The following is a 21470-nucleotide window of genomic DNA, read 5'->3' as shown; positions in this document are numbered from 1 at the left end:
CTATCCTTATTGAAGATAAAGTTGAGGTTCATATATCTCTAGGAGAATATATTTCCATTGCGGATAATTTCTAAGAATGATTGCCTATCGAAGTGGCGGCGTCGAAACGATACATATCGAACGTGCGATCGTAAATCGATCATGCAACTCTGATGGCGGGCGTTATGAGTATGTTTATGGTGGTCGCTACAGCAACGACAAAATAAGTGCGTTACAAAAATACTTGTAATTGCAAAGGAGACGACTTACCTTACTCGTCGTCGGTGTTGGAATCATGTGAAAGTCCATTACGGTGGTCTGGATGGATAATTTGGAAGAGTTGAACCATGTATTCTTCCTGATACTCGTTCGTTTTCCGCACTGTCCACAATGAAATTGTAAACGGTATTTCAGCATCGAAACTGTTCTTACTAAGTTTTACACACTTCGCACCGCCACAGTCTATACGGTCCCTTCTTTCCTCGTCCAGTAATACTCCATATTTGCGACAAAATGTCGAACAGTTTTCTACGCTGGATAAACATGGAATTAGATTTTTCCGTGTGAGAGAATCCGCCGAAGAAACGTCAAGAGCACTAGACATCCCACTCACTAACCACATACATCGTCTGGGATTCCCTAGCAATTCACAAATAATTCGTGGAGGTATATAATTTAGAGCAACTAAGGGAACGACGGGAAACAGATAAAAATTACGATCACAAATAACTGATGACAACGCCCGCCACCAGAGTCGCATGATCTATTTACGATCGCACGTTCGATATGTGTCGTTTGGACACCGCAACTTCGATAGGCAATCATTCTTGGAAATTACCCCATTGCGTCTGGTTACCTGCTGTTTACGGTTACCAAACTCTTCCTTACATCTATATTTCTTGCCAATGAGACGAATTGTGGAAATGAGAAGAGACATTGCATGTTGACAGGGCCTCCTTGCTTCCCAGTGGTGGGCAGCGCACTGTCTGTACCTCAAGCAAGGCCGGACCTGAAGATGGAGGAGTGGCGCGAAACGTATGGCCCCGTTGTGGGGCTCATGTTGGGCAGCCAGCTGGGCGTCGCTGTCTGCAGGCCTGATGCGGTCTTCGAGGCCCTCAAGAACGACGACCTGCAGGGACGGCCCGACAACAAGGCCTTCCGCGAGCGCACCTTCAACAAGAGACTAGGTGTCACCATCTTCTCACACTGATCTATGTTTGTTTTGTTATTGTTTCTGTTTCTACATCTACCCTAATTAATGAGCTGGCTGCACATACTGATCCTGATGGGCCATTCAGTACCGACTGGCAGCCCTGCCAATCTCTCACAGCCATTGCCAATTTTCCAGACCTCGCAGCTGCTGCTTCTCATTTAAGAAACTCCCCAGTTTGCATCACATGGCTATGTGAGCCCAGTTCCAGTCCTCTCACCAAGTAAATATTCGTTGCACTACCACGAAGTGAATGCACGTCCTCCGTGTAGCAATCAGACATGCTGGCCACTTAGTTATGCAGGTTAACTTAAGTCTACATTGCTCACCAGGAAGGAGAGCAAATAATGAAAGTTTATTTATAGTGCGTATACAGTATTCTACGATTACATTTATATGTGAGTTGGATGTGTACAGGGTCTTCAGTAGATCAAGCTGGCAGCTCTGTCGGAACAACAGCTATCTAGCTGGGCGATGAGTCGAATTGGGCATGGACGACAGCTACGTGTACATCATTCCATACTGCTTCAAGTGTATTCCAGAGTACATCACAGGTAGTGACGGGTGAGTGATGGTGTAGTCCTCTCTCAGCAAGCCACTCCCAGACATTTTCAGTCTGTGAGAGATCTGGGAAACATGCTAGCCAGGGCAACAGTTGAATACCCTGTGTATCAAGATACTCGTAGATCAGGACAGCACGGACGGCATGCAGTATTGTGTTATTTTGTTGAAAGGTAACGTCAGGAGATCTCGAAAGCAGGGACAGCCACCGGCTTTAACATCTCAAAAATGTAAAGGCTGTTGTCCAAATTACCATCTGTGATTGGTTTGTGTACGGAGTGGCCAGATGCTGTGGGCGTATGACAATGATGAATGCAAAGTGATAATGTTGGTTTTTCTTCGAGCTTCCACATCCGGATGCACCCATTGTGGTGCTGTATGAGGAACGAGGACTCATCTGAGAAGATGGTGTGGCGCCACTCCTGCGTCCAGTTTTGTTGTTGTTGGATGCACCACTATCAGCGTGCCACACTCTACTGTTGCGATGGTCGCCGCATTGACTGTCATGGTGTCCACGTGTCGTCGCCGAAGTATCCTCATACTGAGGAGTGATCAAGACATTTTCAAAAGAAAAACTTCAGTAACAAATCCAAAATGAGTATCTACACAACTACGTACAACAGAAGTGTCTTTGCTGTGACATTGTCTGTGGTGTGCCTACATGAGGAATCTCAGAGTCGTGGTAGGCGACAGCGTGAAGACCTATGCCGGTGTATGACGGCTGACGTGCTGATGGACCGGTGCTCCGGGCTTGAAGCGTTAATTAGCTGTAACTGTGTGTGTGTGTGTGTGTGTGTGTGTGTGTGTGTGTGTGTGTGGTTTGAGGTTCTCGGGTGCTAAACAGCGTGGTCATCAGCGCCCAAACGCATAGAAACAGGAACACATGCAGTGAGGGGACGAAGACGGACACCGAACAAGGAGAACGGCTAAAAGACACAGGCCTGACGCAGTTCCAAATCCTCTTATGCAGAGGCAAAACAAGAGGAAAAGAAACGCACTAAAAAAGGAAAGGAAACACAAGGAAAAGAGAACAGAAATCGAAGTGAAACAAGTAGGTAATCGTGACTGGCGGACCTCTTACCTAAAGCCTGGGTGAGTCAGTCACCCAGCAGCACATTAAAATCCTCTCCCTAAAATCCGAGGCAACAAATTGGACAGGACACAAAACCGTAAGACCTTAACCACAGTCGTTGCGTCGTCTTGCAAAATAGAGGGCAAATCCGGTGGCAAGGAAACCACCGCCCTCTGGTCAGAGAATAAAGGACAGTCAAGTAAAATGTGGCGGACCGTAATCTGGACGCCACAAGCACTGCAGATTGGGGGGTCCTCCCGCCGGAGTAAAAAAACCGTGCGTTAAGGGACTGTGCCCGATGCGGAGGCGAGTGAGGAGAACCTCATCCCGCCTGCACGACTGGTAGGACGTAAGCTATGGCCGCGTGCTGGCCTTGACCAGACGCAGCTTATTTTCACCGACTGCCAGCCACTCCTCTTCCCATTGACGCATAACACGAAAACGCAAAAGGGAGGTAACAGCATGGAGGGGGACGGCACATTCAACAATGTGAGGGAGGGAACATGCATCTTTGGCAGCCACATCCGCCAGTTCGTTTCCCCTAATACCCACGTGCCCCGGCACCCAGCAGAAAGAAACCTCCTTCCCCTGCCGTTGCAGGTGGAGTAGGGCATCGTGGATGTTCTGGACGACCGTATCCGCAGGGTACAAGTGTTGCATGGTCTGAAGGGCACTCAGGGAGTCAGAACAGATGAGAAACTTAAGACTGGGAACAAATCTCATCTGCTCGAATGCCCGCAAGATCGCAAACAATTCGGCATCAAAGATGGTAAACGCTGCAGGAAGCCGTAACTTGACGACTCTATCAGGGAAAACAACAGCACAACCAACAGTCCCCCTGTTTAGAGCCATCCGTAAATACTGGTTTAAAATATCATAAAATAAGGAGGTAAAAACAAACGCAGGAGTGCAGCTCCTCCGGTACTCTGACAAGTCTAAAAGGACGCTGGGCCTCTGGAGCAACCAGTATGGCAGACGGGTAAAACCCTGGAGTTGGGGTGCCACACGCTCCACACCAAGGGACTCAAGCAAATGCTTGGCACGAATCCCAAATGGTCTCGTTGCCCTTGGGCGACTGGAAAAGAGATGTTCCATAGGCGGTCGGGCAACAGTAGGGTATGCAGGGGAGGTAGGACAGGCAAGGAATTGACACACCCGTCGCACCATGAGGAGTTTCCGCCGGATGGCGAGCGGCGGTTCCCCTGCCTCAGCACACAGGCTGGGGATGGGACTGGTACGGAAGGCACCAGCAGCCAGCCTGATACCCTCATGGTGTACTGCGTCAAGAATCTTGAGATACGAAGGCCTCGCTGACCCATACACAGAGCATCCATAGTCAAGACGCGACCGGACGAAAGCCCTATAAAACTGCAGCGGACGCGCCCGATCTGCTCCCCAGGACCGATGGCTCAGACACTTCAAAATATTCAGCGCCTTCAGGGCCCGCGCCTTGAGGTCTTTAAGGTGCGGCAACCACGACAACTTGGAATCAAAAGTGAGGCCCAGGAACCTCACAGTGTCCCTAAAAGGAAGAATGGTGCCCCTCAGACGCAATTCAGGGAAGGTAAAAGCACGTCGAGAACGATTAAAATGAACACACACACATTTGTCTGCAGAAAAGGTAAAACCCGTCTTCGCAGTCCATGCCTCTAATCGCTTTATCGTAAGCTGCAGCTGCCGACTAGCAGTGACAAGACTGGAGGAAGAACAGAAAACAGCAAAATCGTCCACAAACAAGGAGCACTGGGCAGGACTCCGGATAGTGGACGTGATACTGTTAATGGCGACGGCAAAGAGGGTGACACTTAAAACGCTTCCCTGAGGAACACCATTCTCCTGCACGTACAAATCAGATAACACATTACCAACCCGGTATCGAAAGAGGCGGCGGGAAAGAAAGGACCGAATGAAGATGGGGAGATGGCCACGAAAGCCCCACTGATGGAGTTGATTGAGGATAAGGCGGCGCCAAGTAGTGTCATACGCCTTATTAATGTCAAAGAATACACCTAGACAATGCTGGTTACGTAGGAAGGCCTGCTGGATGGCCGCCTCAAGCAGGGTCAAGTTGTCTATAGTTGAACGACATCTCCGAAAGCCACACTGAGAGTGGCTAAGGAGCTGCCTGATCTCGAGCAGCCAAACCAGGCGACGGTTGACCATGCGTTCCAATGTCTTCCCGACACAGCTCGTCAAAGCAATACTCCGATAACTACTGGGATGCATTCGGTCTTTTCCCGGTTTGAGGAGGGGAATCAAAATCGCCTCCCTCCATGAGTCAGGGAACGTGCCGGATGACCATATATATAATATTAAAACAATTCAGGAGAACTTCCTTGGATGACAGCAACAAGTGCTGCAACATGCTGTACAGGATTTGATCATCACCTGGCGCAGTATCATGAGCCACAGACAGCGCCGAATCCAGTTCCCACATTGTGAAGGGGCAGTTGTAGGGTTGGGTAGTGCGCTTCACAAATTTTGTGGGTGGACACACTACTAACCTGCAAAGTCTCATCCAGAACTGCATTTCCGAGACCATAAGGTCTCCTTGTGAGGTGAAACTGCTGGTACTGTCAACTGCTAACTCTGGAACTAAACTGCTGATACAGCCAGGCGGAACTGCTGGTATTGCCGACGTAGGGCGCAACAGACTCTACATGGTCTGACAGTGACCAAACTAGATGGGAGTGGATGGATATTGGCGTGGCACTGCGAGGGCACGTGACCTGGCGTTGTAATATAGTACCCTGCCGATAGCGCTCTCTGCTGCAACAGTTGCTCTGCTGCTGAGAATTTTTCCGGGTTGTATAGCCATGGTCCATGGAACTCTTCAATCCCTGACGTTTCGTCCAAGGCTACATTGGACATCTTCGGAGGTGGTCCTGGTTGTGCTGAGTCTTGCCGACTGTCAGTCAGCACAACCAGGAGCACCTCCGAAGATGTCCAACGTAGCCTTGGACGAAACGTCAGGGATTGAAGAGTTCGATGGACCACAGCTATAAAACCCGGAAAAATTCTCAGCAGCTGAAACATCCTGTCTTGAAGCCTTCATTGTATGAACAGGTGCACTTCCTGTCGTCGAAGTTGGTGCCCCCAGATGCTGTAGAGGTGACACGTAACTCCGTGATAAATAGCCCAGAGAATATAAGGAACATAGCTCTGTTGTAGTGAGAGCCATTCATACACGTCCTCCTGGGTACACAGCTGCCCATATGGCCTGCCTGGTGTGTGGAGGAATCGACTACAAGGTGGATACAATAGTCGCACTGCCAGTGTGGATACTTGTCATGCTGGAAACAAGCCTACCTCCTGTCTCAAGGAAAGCCTCGTGTCTGTGCGGTCTTGCAATGCTGTGCGAACAGTATGTCTTCTGAGGCATTAATCTTGTGGAGCCGTGATATCCTGCGTGGCATTGAGAATGGGGCCGCTGAATCCATCGGTTCCGTTTACACACGACGGTCATACGATCCTGCCTGATGCGAGACACAGTATCACGAAATGTTTAGCTGCAGTCTTGACAGGCCACGATCCTGCTGCTGTCGAAATCCAATGATAATTGTTTCTTCTTCCTATATGATGCGTAATACGATCTCACTAATATCCAACACTCAAATGCGATTTCTGAACGAGACACTCACTGTGCAGTGTATCCTTGTTGTTTTGTAGAAGCCTGGTAGTCGTTTCCTCCACAAACCAGGCAGACCGTGCGGGCAGGAGCCCCGCCAGCAGGACGTGCGTAAACGGCTTTCATCAACACCGAGACACACTGAAGCGCCAAAGAAACTCATATAGGCATGCGTATTCAAATGCAGAGATATGTAAAAAGGTAGAATACTGCGGTGCGGACGGCAAAGCCTAAACAAGACAAAAAATGTCTGGCGCAGTTGTTACACTCGTTAAAGCTGCTACAATGGCCGGTTATCAAGATTTAAGTGAGTCTGAACGTGGTATTATAGTCGGCACACGAGCGATGGGACACAGCACCTCCGATGTAGCGATGTTGTGAGGATTTTCCCGTACGACCATTTCACAAGTGTACTGTGAATATCAGGAATCCAGTAAAACATCAAATCTCCGACATCGCTGCGGCCAGGAACGGATCCTGCAAGAACCGGATCAACGGCGACCGAAGACAATCGTTGAACGCGACAGAAGAGCAACCCTTCCGCAAATTGCTGCAGATTTCAGTGCTGGGCCATCAACAAGTGTCCGCGTGCGAACCATTCAACAAAACATAATCGATATGGGCTTTCGGACCCGAGGGCCCACTCGTATACCCTTGATGACTGGATGACACAAAGCTTTATGCCTCGCCTGGGCCCGTCGACACCGCCATTGGACTGTTGATGACTGGAAACATATTGCCTGATCGCACGAGTCTTGTTTCAAATTGTATCGGGGCGATGCAGGTGTACGGGTATGGAGACAACCTCATGAATCCATGGACCCTGCACGTCAGCAGGGGACTGTTCAACCTGGTGGAGCGTGTGACTGGGAGTGATATGGGACCCCTGATACGTTAGATAAGACTCTAGCAGGTCACATGTACGTAAGAATCCTGTCTGATCACCTGCGTCCATTCGTGTCCATTGTGAATTTCGACAGACTTGATCAATTCCAGCAGGACAGTGCCACACCCCACACGTCTAGAATTGCTGCAGTGTGGCTCCAGGAACACTCTTCTGAGTTTCAACACTTCCACTGGCTAGCAAACTGCCAAGACGTGAACATTATTGAGCATACCTGGGGTGCCGTGGAACGTGCTGTTCAGAAGAGATCTCCACCCCGTCGTACTTTTACGGCTCTGCAGGATTCATTGTGTCAGTTCCCTCCAGCAGTACTTCAGACATTAGTAGAGTTCATGCCACGTCGTGTTGCGGCACTTCTGCGTGCTCGCGGGGGCCCTACACCATATTAGGCAGGTATACCAGTTTCTTTGGGTCTTCAGTGTATTTCCTTGTATGGCCTGGGCTGTTTACCACGGAATGAAACATATCCTCCACAGCGTCTTGGAGCGCCAACCTCGGCAACAGGCAGCGCACCTGCGCAGCAGAGAGCGTTGTCGACTGTGCACTATTTTGCCGTTACAGGTCACCTGCCGTCGCGGCGCCACGCGAATATCGATCCGCTCCCGACTATTTAGGCGACTGCCAGACGGAGGGAAGCCAGGTACTCCCTGTGCAAGTCGGCAGTACCAGTAGTTCAATCCCAGAGCTGCCAGTTGGCAGTACCAACAGTTTCGTCCCAGCGATCCACGCCAGCATACCCGACCATTTCGTCCTGGTCTTCACCAGCAGCACATCAGCCAACACACGCCAGCAGTACCAGCCCAGTAACCCCCAGATATTCACGCTGCTGCGTATCACGACTCTGGGGTTCGTCGTTTAGGCACAGACAACGTCGTAGGAGAGACATTCCTGTTGTATATAGTGTGGTATCGATAGCAACGATGCCACCGCATAGGTTCATAATTTGGCACTACGAGTCACCGACGACGGAGCACTCTAGCCGGAGCAGGGCACCTCTACGAGCTCCGCTCCAGTTTCAGTCCATTTGATCAAGAGCAGTGGTTCCCAGACTGGGTGTAATAACCCCCGAGCTCCAAAATGAAATTTTCTGAGGAGTAAGAACTTAACGATTCGATTCTGTTTCAGTGACGAAACTGAATTATTGTCAAGTGTCATTACTATTATCATAATTTCGTAAGACACTAATAATAATTATATAACATTATGACCACTGAACTACTATCGATATAATCCCATCCAGGCGATAGCATCGTCACCTCACGAAGAATGACTGCTAGTCAGACACACGCACGGTACATGTAGTATCAGTGAGTGTGCTGTCAGTGTGTAGAATGGGGAAGGTGCATGATCTATCTGAGTTTGACTGAGGGCAGATTGCGATAGCCCGGAGGCTCGGCACGAGCGTTTTAGAAACTGCACGACTTGTCGGAAATTTGAGAAGTGTTGTGGTGAGTGTCTTCAACCCGTGGCGAAACCCATGTGAAACCACGTCCAGACGTCGTGGGGTAGGGGGCGGCCGCCCCTCGTTACAGATGTCTGGTAAAACAGGACAGGTGGCGAACTGTGGCGAAACTAGCATCAGACGTTAATGCTGTGAAGAATGCAAGTGTGTCTGAACACACAGTCTACTGAACATTCCTAACGATGGGCCTCCGCAGCGGACAACACATGCAAGTGCCAACGTTAACACCACGACATCAGCAACTACGACTGAAATTGGCACGTGACCATCGGCACTGGACGTTGGCGCAGTGGCAGAGCGTTGCATGGTCTGATGAATCCCGATACCTGCCGATAGGAGGGCGCGAATCCGTAGTCTTCCAGGGGAACAGCTCCTTGACGCCTGTACGAGGTGCATTCAAGTTCTAAGCCCTCCGATTTTTTTTCTAATTAACTACTCACCCAAAATCGATGAAACTGGCGTTACTTCTCGACGTAATCGCCCTGCAGACGTACACATTTTTCACAACGCTGACGCCATGATTCCATGGCAGCGGCGAAGGCTTCTTTAGGAGTCTGTTTTGACCACTGGAAAATCACTGAGGCAATAGCAGCACTGCTGGTGAATGTGCGGCCACGGAGAGTGTCTTTCATTGTTGGAAAAAGCCAAAAGTCACTAGGAGCCAGGTCAGGTGACTAGGGAGCATGAGGAATCACTTCAAAGTAGTTATCACGAAGAAACTGTTGTGTAACGTTAGCTCGATGTGCGGGTGCATTGTCTTGGTGAAACAGCACACGCGCAACCCTTCCCGGACGTTTTTGTTGCAGTGCAGGAAGGAATTTGTTTTTCAAAACATTTTCGTAGGATGCACCTGTTACCGTAGTGCCCTTTGGAACGCAGTGGGTAAGGATTACGCCCTCGCTGTCCCAGAACATGGACACCATCATTTTTTCAGCTCTGGCGGTTACCCGAAATTTTTTTGGTGCCAGTGAATCTGTGTGCTACCATTGAGCTGACTGGCGCTTTGTTTCTGGATTGAAAAATGGCATCCACGTCTCATCCATTGTCACAACCGACGAAAAGAAAGTCCCATTCATGCTGTCGTTGCGCGTCAACATTGCTTGGCAACATGCCACACGGGCAGCCGTGTGGTCGTCCGTCAGCATTCGTGGCACCCACCTGGATGACACTTTTCGCATTTTCAGATCGTCATGCAGGATTGTGTGCACAGAACCCACAGAAATGCCAACTCTGGAGGCGATCTGTTCAACAGTCATTCGGCGATCCCCCAAAACAATTCTCTCTACTTTCTCGATCATGTCGTCAGACCGGCTTGTGCGAGCCCGAGGTTGTTTCGGTTTGTTGTCACATGATGTTCTGCCTTCATTAAACTGTCGCACCCATGAACGCACTTTCGACACATCCGTAACTCCATCACCACATGTCTCCTTCAACTGTCGATGAATTTCAATTGGTTTGACATCACGCAAATTCAGGAAACGATTGATTGCACGCTGTTCAAGTAAGGAAAACGTCGCCATTTTAAGTATTTAAAACAGTTCTCATTCTCGCCGCTGGCGGTAAAATTCCATCTACCGTACGGTGCTGCCATCTCTGGGACGTATTGACAATGAACGCGGCCTCATTTTAAAACAATGCGCATGTTTCTATCTCTTTCCAATCCGGAGAAAAAAAATCGCAGGCCTTAGAACTTGAATGCACCTCGTACTGTGGGACGGAGACAAGCTGGCTGCAGCTTCATTATGCTCTGGGGAAAATTCACGTGGGCATCCACTGGTCCAGTGGAGCTCGTGCAAGGCACCATTATAGGCAAGGAGCATCGTAAACTGGTTGCAGACCACGTACACCCCTTCATGACGATTATGTTTCCCGACAGCAGTGGCATTTTTCAGCAGGATCATGCACCATGTCAAAAGTCCAGGCGTGTGATAGAGTGGTTCGAGGAACACAGTGACCATTCCCAGTTGATGTGCTGGTCCTCAGCTCGCCAGGTCGGAACCCTGTCGAACTCGTCTGGAACGTTGCGTCAGAACTCACGGCTCCCTACCCGGAATTTACGGGAATTGTGTGACCTGGGTGTGCAGATGTGCTTCCAACTCCCGACAGCTACCTACCAAGGCCTCACTGCTTCCATGCCACCACACGTCGCGGCTGTTATCCGCGCCAAAGGGGGATATAACACCTGTTAGGTGAGTGGTCATAACGTTCAGGCTAATCAGTGTAGATGCACATTGTGAGCTATGAAAAGGGAACGAAAGCCAGTCATATGCCTGCGTAATTGGACTTCGGGTATATTCGTTAGTCTGAAGAAGGGAATAAATCCCAGTTTTCAGTTCGTTCATACTCAACGCTAGTGATCTTATCTGCCGTTCAGTTGCTTAGAGCGTCGAGTTTGCAGTACGTCTGAGTATTGCATCGTGTTTAATGGCGGACGACTGACTTTAGATATCCTTCATTAAAGACAAATGAATGATAGTTATGTTCTAAATGTTTTAAAAGCGTGTTCGTTTGTCGTTTCCGATGTTACGTCATGCTTTTTGTTGTAAGTCTACGTTTCCTGACGATGTACGTAGCATGCTGTTGATGCAAATAAACAATATGGACCCCGAGATTGAAGAACATCCCCCTTTTGAGGTCAAAACTGCAACACCACTTCAGTGAGTTTTCTCGCTGCGTTGGTTGCTAGTGGGTGGTTTACAAAACTATATTAATACTTCCCATTGTCAGGACACTTCTTTCTTCGATGTGATCGCAATTTTGGGACTGTGGAAAGGAAAATTAGACGACTAGACCAAATTAAAACATGACAACAATACATTAATTTAATTCAGTCCTCAATGAATTCGTTGGAACGGAAATCTCTGCTGAAAGAAGTGGTGCCCTAAATTCCACAAAAAAAAATCAACAAATGTTCTTAAAAGTCCTCACTTTCTATGTTTTAATATAGGTACCCCCCATGAACCATGGACCTTGCCGTTGGTGGGGAGGCTTGCGTGCCTCAGTGATACAGATAGCCATACCGTAGGAGCAACCACAACGGATGAGTAACTGTTGAGAGGCCAGACAAACGTGTGGTTCCTGAAGAGGGGCAACAGTCTGGACGATTGACTGATCTGGCCTTGTAACGCTAACCAAAACGGCCTAGCTCTGCTGGTACTGTGAACGGCTGAAAGCAAGGGGAAACTATAGCCGTAATTTTTCCCGAGGGCATGTAGCTTTACCGTATGGCTAAATGATGATGACATCGTCTTGGGTAAAATATTCCGGAGGTAAAATACTCCCCCATTCGGATCTCCGGGCGGGGACTACTCAGGAGGACGTTGTTATCAGGAGAAACAAAACTGGCGTTCTACGGATCGGAGCGTGGAATGTCAGATCCCTCAATCGGGCAGGTATTTTAGAAACTGTATAAAAGCGAAATAGATAGGTTAACGTTCATTATTGTGAGAATTAGCGAAGTTCTGTGCCACGAGAAACAAGACTTCTGATCAGGTGAATACTGGGTTATAAATGCAAAATCAAATAGGGGTAATGCAGGAGTAGGTTTAATGATGAATAAAAAATAGGAGCGCGGGTAAGCTACTACGAACAGCATAGTGAACACATAATTGTAGCCAAGATACATACGAAGCCCACGCCCACCACAGCAGTACAAGTTCATGTGCCAACTGGCTCCGCAGATGATGAAGAGACTGAAGAAATCTATGATGCGATATAATAAATTATTCGGATAGTGAAGGGAGACGAAATTTTAATAGTCATGGGCGACTGGAATTCAATAGTAGGAAAAGGGAGAGAAGGAAATGTGGTAGGTGAATATGGAAAGGGGTAAGGAATGAAAGAGGTAGCCGTGTGGTACAATTTAGCACAGAGCATAACTTAATCATAGCTAATACTTGGTTTACGAATCATGACAGAAGGTTGTATACCTGGAAGGGGCTTGGAGGTACTGGAAGATTCCATATAGATTATATAGTGGTGAGATGGAGATTTAGGAACCAGGTTTTAAATTGTAAGATATATCCAGGGGCAGATGTGGACTCTGACCACAATTTATTGGTTATAACCTGTAGATTGAATCTTAAGAAACTGCAAAAAGGTGGAATTTTAAGGAGATGCGACATTGGTAAACTGAAAGAATCATAGGTTGTAGAGAATTTCAGAGAGAGCATTAGGGAACGATTGACAAGAACGGAGGAAAGAAATACAGTAGAAGAAGAATTGATAACTTTGAGAGATGAAATAGTGAAGGCAGCAGAGGATCAAGTAGGTAAACAGACGAGGGCTTGTAGAAATCCTTGGGTAACAGAAGAGATATTGAATGTAATTGATGAAAGGAGAAAATATAAAAATGCAGTAAATGAAGCAGTTGCAAAGGAATACAAACGTCTAAAAATGAGATCGACAGAAAGTGCAAAATGGCTAAGCAGGGATGGCTAGAGATCAAATGTAAGGATATAGAGGCACGTATCACTAGGGGTACGATACATTACAGCCTACAGGAAAATTAAAGAGACCTTTGGAGAAAAGGGAACTACCTTGATGAATATGAAGAGCTCATGTGGAAAACCTGTTCTAAGCACAGAAGGGAAAGCAGAAAGATGGAACGAGTATACAGAGGGTCTATACAAGGGCGATCTAGTTGAGAGCAATATCATGGAAATGGAAGAGAACGTAAATGAAGATGAAATGGGATATATGATAGTGCCTGCAGAATTTGAAAGAGCACTGAAAGATCTAAATCGAAACAAGGCCCTGGAGTAGACATTTCATTAGAACTACTGATAACCTTGGGAGAGATTTGTTACCGGCAGGTCTGAGCAACACATAAGTGTTACGTAGATGCTTCGGGAACTCAGATGGGAAACCCCGGAGAGAAGGCGACGTTCTTTTCGAGAAACAGTATTGAGAAAATTTAGAGACCCAGCATCTGAAACTGACTGGAAAACGCCACTGCAAAAAAATGGCTCTGAGCACTATGGGACTCAACATCTTAGGTCATAAGTCCCCTAGAACTTAGAACTACTTAAACCTAACTAACGTAAGGACATCACACACACCCATGCCCGAGGCAGGATTCGAACCTGCGACCGTAGCAGTCCCGCGGTTCCGGACTGCAGCGCCAGAACCGCTAGACCACCGCGGCCGGCAGAACGCCACTGCCGCCAACATACACTCCTGGAAATTGAAATAAGAACACCGTGAATTCATTGTCCCAGGAAGGGGAAACTTTATTGACACATTCCTGGGGTCAGATACATCACATGATCACACTGACAGAACCACAGGCACATAGACACAGGCAACAGAGCATGCACAATGTCGGCACTAGTACAGTGTATATCCACCTTTCGCACCAATGCAGGCTGCTATTCTCCCATGGAGACGATCGTAGACATGCTGGATGTAGTCCTGTGGAACGGCTTGCCATGCCATTTCCACCTGGCGCCTCAGTTGGACCAGCGTTCGTGCTGGACGTGCAGACCGCGTGAGACGACGCTTCATCCAGTCCCAAACATGCTCAATGGAGGACAGATCCGGAGATCTTGCTGGCCAGGGTAGTTGACTTACACCTTCTAGAGCACGTTGGGTGGCACGGGATACATGCGGACGTGCATTGTCCTGTTGGAACAGCAAGTTCCCTTGCCGGTCTAGGAATGGTAGAACGATGGGTTCGATGACGGTTTGGATGTACCGTGCACTATTCAGTGTCCCCTCGACGATCACCAGTGGTGTACGGCCAGTGGAGGAGATCGCTCCCCACACCATGATGCCGGGTGTTGGCCCTGTGTGCCTCGGTCGTATGCAGTCCTGATTGTGGCGCTCACCTGCACGGCGCCAAACACGCATACGACCATCATTGGCACCAAGGCAGAAGCGACTCTCATCGCTGAAGACGACACGTCTCCATTCGTCCCTCCATTCACGCCTGTCGCGACACCACTGGAGGCGGGCTGCACGATGTTGGGGCGTGAGCGGAAGACGGCCTAACGGTGTGCGGGACCGTAGCCCAGCTTCATGGAGACGGTTGCGAATGGTCCTCGCCGATACCCCAGGAGCAACAGTGTCCCTAATTTGCTGGGAAGTGGCGGTGCCGTCCCCTACGGCACTGCGTAGGATCCTACGGTCTTGGCGTGCATCCGTGCGTCGCTGCGGTCCGGTCCCAGGTCGACGGGCACGTGCACCTTCCGCCGACCACTGGCGACAACATCGATGTACTGTGGAGACCTCACGCCCCACGTGTTGAGCAATTCGGCGGTACGTCCACCCGGCCTCCCGCATGCCCACTATATGCCCTCGCTCAAAGTCCGTCAACTGCACATACGGTTCACGTCCACGCTGTCGCGGCATGCTACCAGTGTTGAAGACTGCGATGGAGCTCCGTATGCCACGGCAAACTGGCTGACACTGACGGCGGCGGTGCACAAATGCTGCGCAGCTAGCGCCATTCGACGGCCAACACCGCGGTTCCTGGTGTGTCCGCTGTGCCGTGCGTGTGATCATTGCTTGTACAGCCCTCTCGCAGTGTCCGGAGCAAGTATGGTGGGTCTGACACACCGGTGTCAATGTGTTCTTTTTTCCATTTCCAGGAGTGTATATTGCTCATAAGGTCCACGAAACTATGATAAGAGAAATTAGGGCTCATGCGGAGGCGTATAGATATTCGTTTTCCCCTCGCTCTATTTCCTAGTGGAACAGGAAAGGAAATGACTAGTAGTGGTACAGGGTGCCCTCCACCACGCGCCGTACGGTGGCTTGCGGAATACCGATGTAGATGTAGACACGTGGAGCACATATTTTAACAGGTGCGAGTCTTCAGTAATTTGTATCAAGTAACGCGCTGAAGTACGCCGGAGTGCAAAAGTTAAGGACGCAAGTAACTTTCGCAAGATGTGTCACTGACAAGTAACATAGCTCGGTGACAGTTGGACCATACATAGAACTGCTACAGTGTTGTACAGAACTACATTTTTATTCATAGATAACGGTAACACTAAAGTCTCTGCGATTTATGATGGTCCCCTTATATTACAAAAGGCGGACATGGTTCTTAACACTTCGCCGTCCGGCGACACCACAGTGGAGTAGTGTGCATAGTATAGCTAAGTGGCCGGCGACACCACAGTGGAGTCGGGAGCACGGTATCGTGCAGTGGCCGGGGACAGCACTTTAGTGTCTTTTTCATTCTGTTGAGGTTTTGTTTAGGTGGCAATAAGTTACACACTACAACAAGGTTTTCGTTTTTATAAGTGTGGTGTCACCGCCAGACACCACACTTGCTAGGTGGTAGCTTTTAAATCGGCCGCGGTCCGCTAGTATACGACGGACCCGCGTGTAGCCACTGTCAGTGATTGCCGACCGAGCGCCGCCACACGGCAGGTCTAGAGACACTTACTAGCACTCGCCCCAATTGTACAGCCGACTTAGCCAGAGATGGATCACTGACAACTACGCTCTCATTTGCCGAGACGATAGTTAGCATAGCCTTCAGCTACGTCATTTGCTACGACCTAGCAAGGCGCCATAGCATTTGATATTGAGATTGTAACATGTACCGTCAAGAGCGATGTACACCAATTGTGGATTAAAGTTAAGTGTTATATCAACTACGTACTTTATTTGCTACTATTAATTTCCTTAACTGTTCCAGACCGCACGCCAGTCAGCGTGTAATCAAACGCGTGCATTTCGGCCTCCTCTAGCAACACTTCAATAAGTACTTGTGCACTTCCGTCATGGCAGACGAAAGAGACGATACGATTATTTACGATGAATGCGCGGTCGTCTTGTCTGACGTTCCGGACGACTTGGCCGATTGGAAAGAAGACATTGGATATCAAAAAAATTAAAGTGAAGCACAATCGTCGGAAGATAGTGAAATATGTCCAAGAAGAATTCGGCGAACGCTACCGTTGCCAGCTGATTCGGATTAATCAGACGAAGAAGACAGACTATGATTTACTGAGGACCAATAATAAATTTGAAGGATCTCCGCGTCTACACATATTTCCCAAAGATACACACAGGGTCGTGGATATCGTAGAATTATATACTGGGAACGTTCTATTTGAATATATTAGCGACGAAACCAACAAGTATTACAGTCAAAATTGCAATAGAAGGAAACTGGATTTAAAAAATGCCAAATTTGTCGACGTTACGGGACCCGAAGTTAGGAAATGGTTTGGGCTTTATATCCTTATGGGAATTGTAGAAAAAGCAAGGTTCGATGATTACTGGTCAACGAATCCGTTGATAGACACACTGATATTTCGCAAAACGATGTCCCGCAACCGATTCAGACAAATATTATTTTTACATTTTTCCGACAACAATAAACCGGATAATGCCGACCGGCTTTTCAAAGTGCAATTCGTAACTGATTATTTTTTCGAAAAGTTTAAAGAAACGTTTAATCGAAGTCAAAACATCTCAACTGATGAAGGAATGATGCCGTAGCGTGGACAGTAAAATTTCATAGTTTACAATCCTTCGAAAATTACGAAATATGGCATACTCATTCGGATGCTGTGTGATTCGAGTACGAGATACATTTCCCCATTCAAAATATATTCCGGCGCTGACAGCCTTTAGCAAAAACAGTGATGGAACTATTGACACCTTCTTATGGGAAGTGGCATCACCTCTTCATGGATAATTATTGTAACAGTGTAGAACTTGCAGAGAGGTTACTTGAAAAGAAAATTCGATTTTTGTGAAACGATACGGCAAAGTAGAGGATTTCCGGAAAAATTAAAGAGCGCAAAAGTCTATGTGTTTGAAACTTGTCATCAACGGAAAGGTGACAAGCGGCCGGCGACAAGCCAAGTAATCCGAATTAGCGCTGTCGGAGCCAAGCGAATAAATTTGTACGAGACGTGCGGACGGCAAAGTGTTAATATAGTGCATGAACAGCACGAACAGTAATTTACTCTGCAAAGTGCTCCCATGCTAGCCAAGAGGATGTTAAGGAGTTCTCGGTGCACGGCGTTCCATTCCTCCACCAGCGCCTGAGGTGTCACGTCAGAGGGCTGTTCTGAACACAATTTCGACACAAAGCAGCTCAATAGGCTGTGGAGTAGGCTAGCTATAGAACAGTGCATCACCATTGACTAGACACTCATTTATTGAACACACAAGTCAGGTATTACCCAAAAGGAACAATCAGTACAAATTACAAAGTAATATTCTTTTCCTTTAAGTCACTCAAACATTTAAACAGGCAAATAGCAATCATTTAACTGAAAGCCTTTTAAGAAAGCAAGACTAGAAAATTTGAATGATGAGTTAAAATCATATTTAAATAGGATCTGACCGAGCACATAGTTTAAAACGAAATACTTCCTTTAAGGAACCAGCGATCAAAATTAATTACATAATCCTCAACAACCGTATTACATCCAAGACATTTAAGATTAAACAGTAACATATAACATCAGAGAGCTGCAGTCCCAAGTTTTAAGCAGCACGTTTCAGATGGACTGCACTGCAACAGTACAAGTCCCTCAGAGGATCTCCCCACACAGGAAGTTATTGCCTCAATCGACAAAATATCAACATAATTCCATGTACAGACCTAAAACAAACTGAAAGCTCTCTTAAGTTTGGTACAGTTAATTCCCTTTCAACATAACATACATCACAAGTCTAGCTCTAGGGCGGCACCGACAGCCCGCACTTTAGCACGCGAAAAACTACAGCGATGCACTCATCACGTATCGTTACACAATCCAAGGACAGAGAGCCGGCTCCCCAGTAGCGGAACATTTAACCACGCGCAGCGTGCAGGTTTGCGGGATGCTGATCTAGCCCTTAACCTCAACACCAGTTCAAATACTAGTCAGCCTACAATCTTGAACCACCATACACATTCCTTCAGTTACTGCATAGAAAGCCAATGTGATAGGCAAACAGACCAGCATATGATAAAAGCTTAAGCAATTTCCTTACTAGAAAACCCTTACGAATAGTAACCGTAATTTTTTTTTTAAATGTGAGCACACCCACAATCAAAAGACAAACAACGCCAATCATAAGCACGTAAGCAAGTAGCAGTGGTAACCTCTGCTTGAATTGACTACAAATCAGCGCGTGATTTAACACACCAGAGAACAGTCTTTACAACATAACCACCAATACAATAGCAAATTACTCACACGTGTTCTCCCCCACGATTTCGATTCGCTAAGCCATAGACAAAACGTGGAGAACGTATCACTTAGACCAACATAATGGTGCTCCCTCAGTTACCTCAAATAACTGACTCCCTTAGTTGCACAGCAAAGAACCAGACCTAATGAAACCATCACAGTTTTCGCCTCTAAATTGTCACAGTACAAGTGAGACTCAATCACAAATGTAATTTTACATCACCAATTCCCGTATAGTCAATACAAGCGCCTGATTTTCACCCGTTTATAACGGCAGGCAGAAAAATCGTACGGAAAAGAGCGCAGACACAAACTCTTACCAATTCTCTTCTCCGAAAGCAGCCACCGCAACTCTCGAGAACCAGTGGGACATCCAATGCAAAAATCGTTACTCCTTCACACAAATTACAGGACGCCCGCTTCCCGCTGCTTGCTACGGCGCCTTCCGTTCAGAGCCAACTTGTATATCTCCATGCGATAGGTCCGGTCCCACACTCGCTGCGTCAACCCGACAACCGTCTTCCACCACGTCCCGGACCACACAGGACGTCGCCCCGTTACTCCTCGCGTAGACCCCAGAGGGCGCTGCTTACCGCCCTGACCGTGGCAGGAAAGATAAACCACCAGAGTCGCACTATCGATATGAGCCGCCACGGCTCACCGCCGTTGACAGTTGTTGTATTACCGTATGGTCGTCGGTGTACATGGACCTGCGATGCGTCTCCGCAATGTATCCCACGTGTGCTCGATGGAATTAAAGTCGGGGAAATGGGCAGGCCATGCCTTTAGCCAGAGATCCCCTTTTTCCAATAGGTCCTTCTCCTGCACTGTCATCCATAAAAAGTCAAGGCCGTATGCACTCCTGAAAAGACGCCCGTGGTGAAGTAGCACGGGGTTACAATAACGATGATCGACCAGTGTATCGTGTTCAATGATTTGGAGCTCAGTATGCCCATGCAACACTATGCCGCCTCTGGTCCGTCAAAACCATCCTGTTTGACATTGTTGTATCTAACCGTACTAGCAAGAGGTGGGAACACGTAGGCCACCTGAGGGAGGCATAATATTGCCTGGGAGAACTAACATCCAAATTTATCATGACACCGTACTCCTTCCCCACTTTCTAATGGCTCTGAGCACTATGGGACTTAACATCCGTGGTCATCAGTCCCCCAGAACTTAGAACTACTTAAACCTAACTAACCTAAGGACATCACACACATCCATGCCCGAGGCAGGATTCGAACCTGCGACCGTAGCAGTCCCGTCCCCACTTTCTATTCTGCCCTGACTTCAGTGCTCATGCTGAGGAGCTCTTGGAACGAGAGGATATCCGGCGAATGGACTTGCTTGCTCATTCCCTCGACTTAAATCCCATCGAGCACTTGTGGGGCACATTGGGGACTCGCACCACAGCTCGTCAATATGCAGTAACGACCATCCATCCAACAACGATCAACCATATTGGTGGGAGAATGGAACGCCCTACCATACCAGCTCCTTACCAACCTTGTGGTCAGTTTGGGGGCACGCTGCACATTTTGTACAGCTGCCCGTGAAGATCGGGTCCCATACTCCTCGACAGAGTGTAGGGGACGATGCGGGAGACCCGCACCGCCGTACTAGGCAAAGTCCTAGCGGAGGTAGTTTGCCATTGCCTTCCTCCGACCGTAATGGGGATGAATGATGATGACGACGCAACAACACCCAGTGATCTCGAGGCAGGTGAAAATCCATGCCCCCGCTGGGAACCGAACCCGGGAACCCGTGCGAGAACGCTACCGCGAGACCACGAGCTGCGGACTAGTGTAGAGGGGACTGTAATAAATTGTGACTCCAGTGTCAAATTGGATAAATCTGTACTACGCCATGTACTATGTCTCTGCAAAAAATTCCGGATCATTCGTAATTACGCTCCATTGGTGTGTTGGAGTGGAATGCGGTCGGCATCCCTGCACACGCCTGTATTGTGTTGTGCCCTGCCTACTCGTCGAATATGGGGTGCCTAGGAAACCTGCTTTCTCGGATCGCTAGACGACAATTCAAGGAAATCGTATCAGTGAATTTTTTATAACAGTGAGATAAATGACAATACTTAACTTTGCGAACTTACAATGGTGTGTCGAAAGCAATGGGCGACAGACAAATAAAAAAATCTCTTCAATATACACAACTCGTAATACAAGTAAAACAATACCGTTCGTAAGCAGCTGCTGTAAAGCTCATAGAACGGCTAGTCTTCGACAGGGCCGCGGCCAGGCAGCGTGGCCCGTATGTTCTCTTCGCCCAGAGGCCGCTGCTGTCTCGGTGTCGTCCTAGAGAGATGTCGGTCAGCGTACAATTGGCTGACGTCTTCTTCACAGCCCTGTCTGCTCTACCGTTCCTGACCGTCGAATCGGCGCTTGACTTCTACGCCGGAACATACTATCTAACTGCCAGAAATTTCATTGTTGTATGTCTGCTGGTTATTGTTCAGTGCTGTATCTAGTAGAACTTTGTGTCG

General features: G+C 48.1%; 1 protein-coding gene across 1 annotated transcript in view; it reads left to right on the top strand.

The window, feature by feature from the left end:
- Positions 1-21470, top strand: part of LOC126088175 (methyl farnesoate epoxidase-like) — a 153778-nt gene that overhangs the window by 44772 nt on the left and 87536 nt on the right. The window contains exon 3 of the mRNA XM_049906299.1: positions 930-1166. Coding sequence (XP_049762256.1) covers positions 930-1166 — 237 coding nt within the window. The remainder of the gene's footprint in view (positions 1-929; positions 1167-21470) is intronic.

Source organism: Schistocerca cancellata, chromosome 6, assembly GCF_023864275.1.
Source record: "Schistocerca cancellata isolate TAMUIC-IGC-003103 chromosome 6, iqSchCanc2.1, whole genome shotgun sequence".
Classification (NCBI taxonomy): domain Eukaryota; kingdom Metazoa; phylum Arthropoda; class Insecta; order Orthoptera; family Acrididae; genus Schistocerca; species Schistocerca cancellata.
This window is presented reverse-complemented; position numbering and strand designations above follow the sequence as displayed.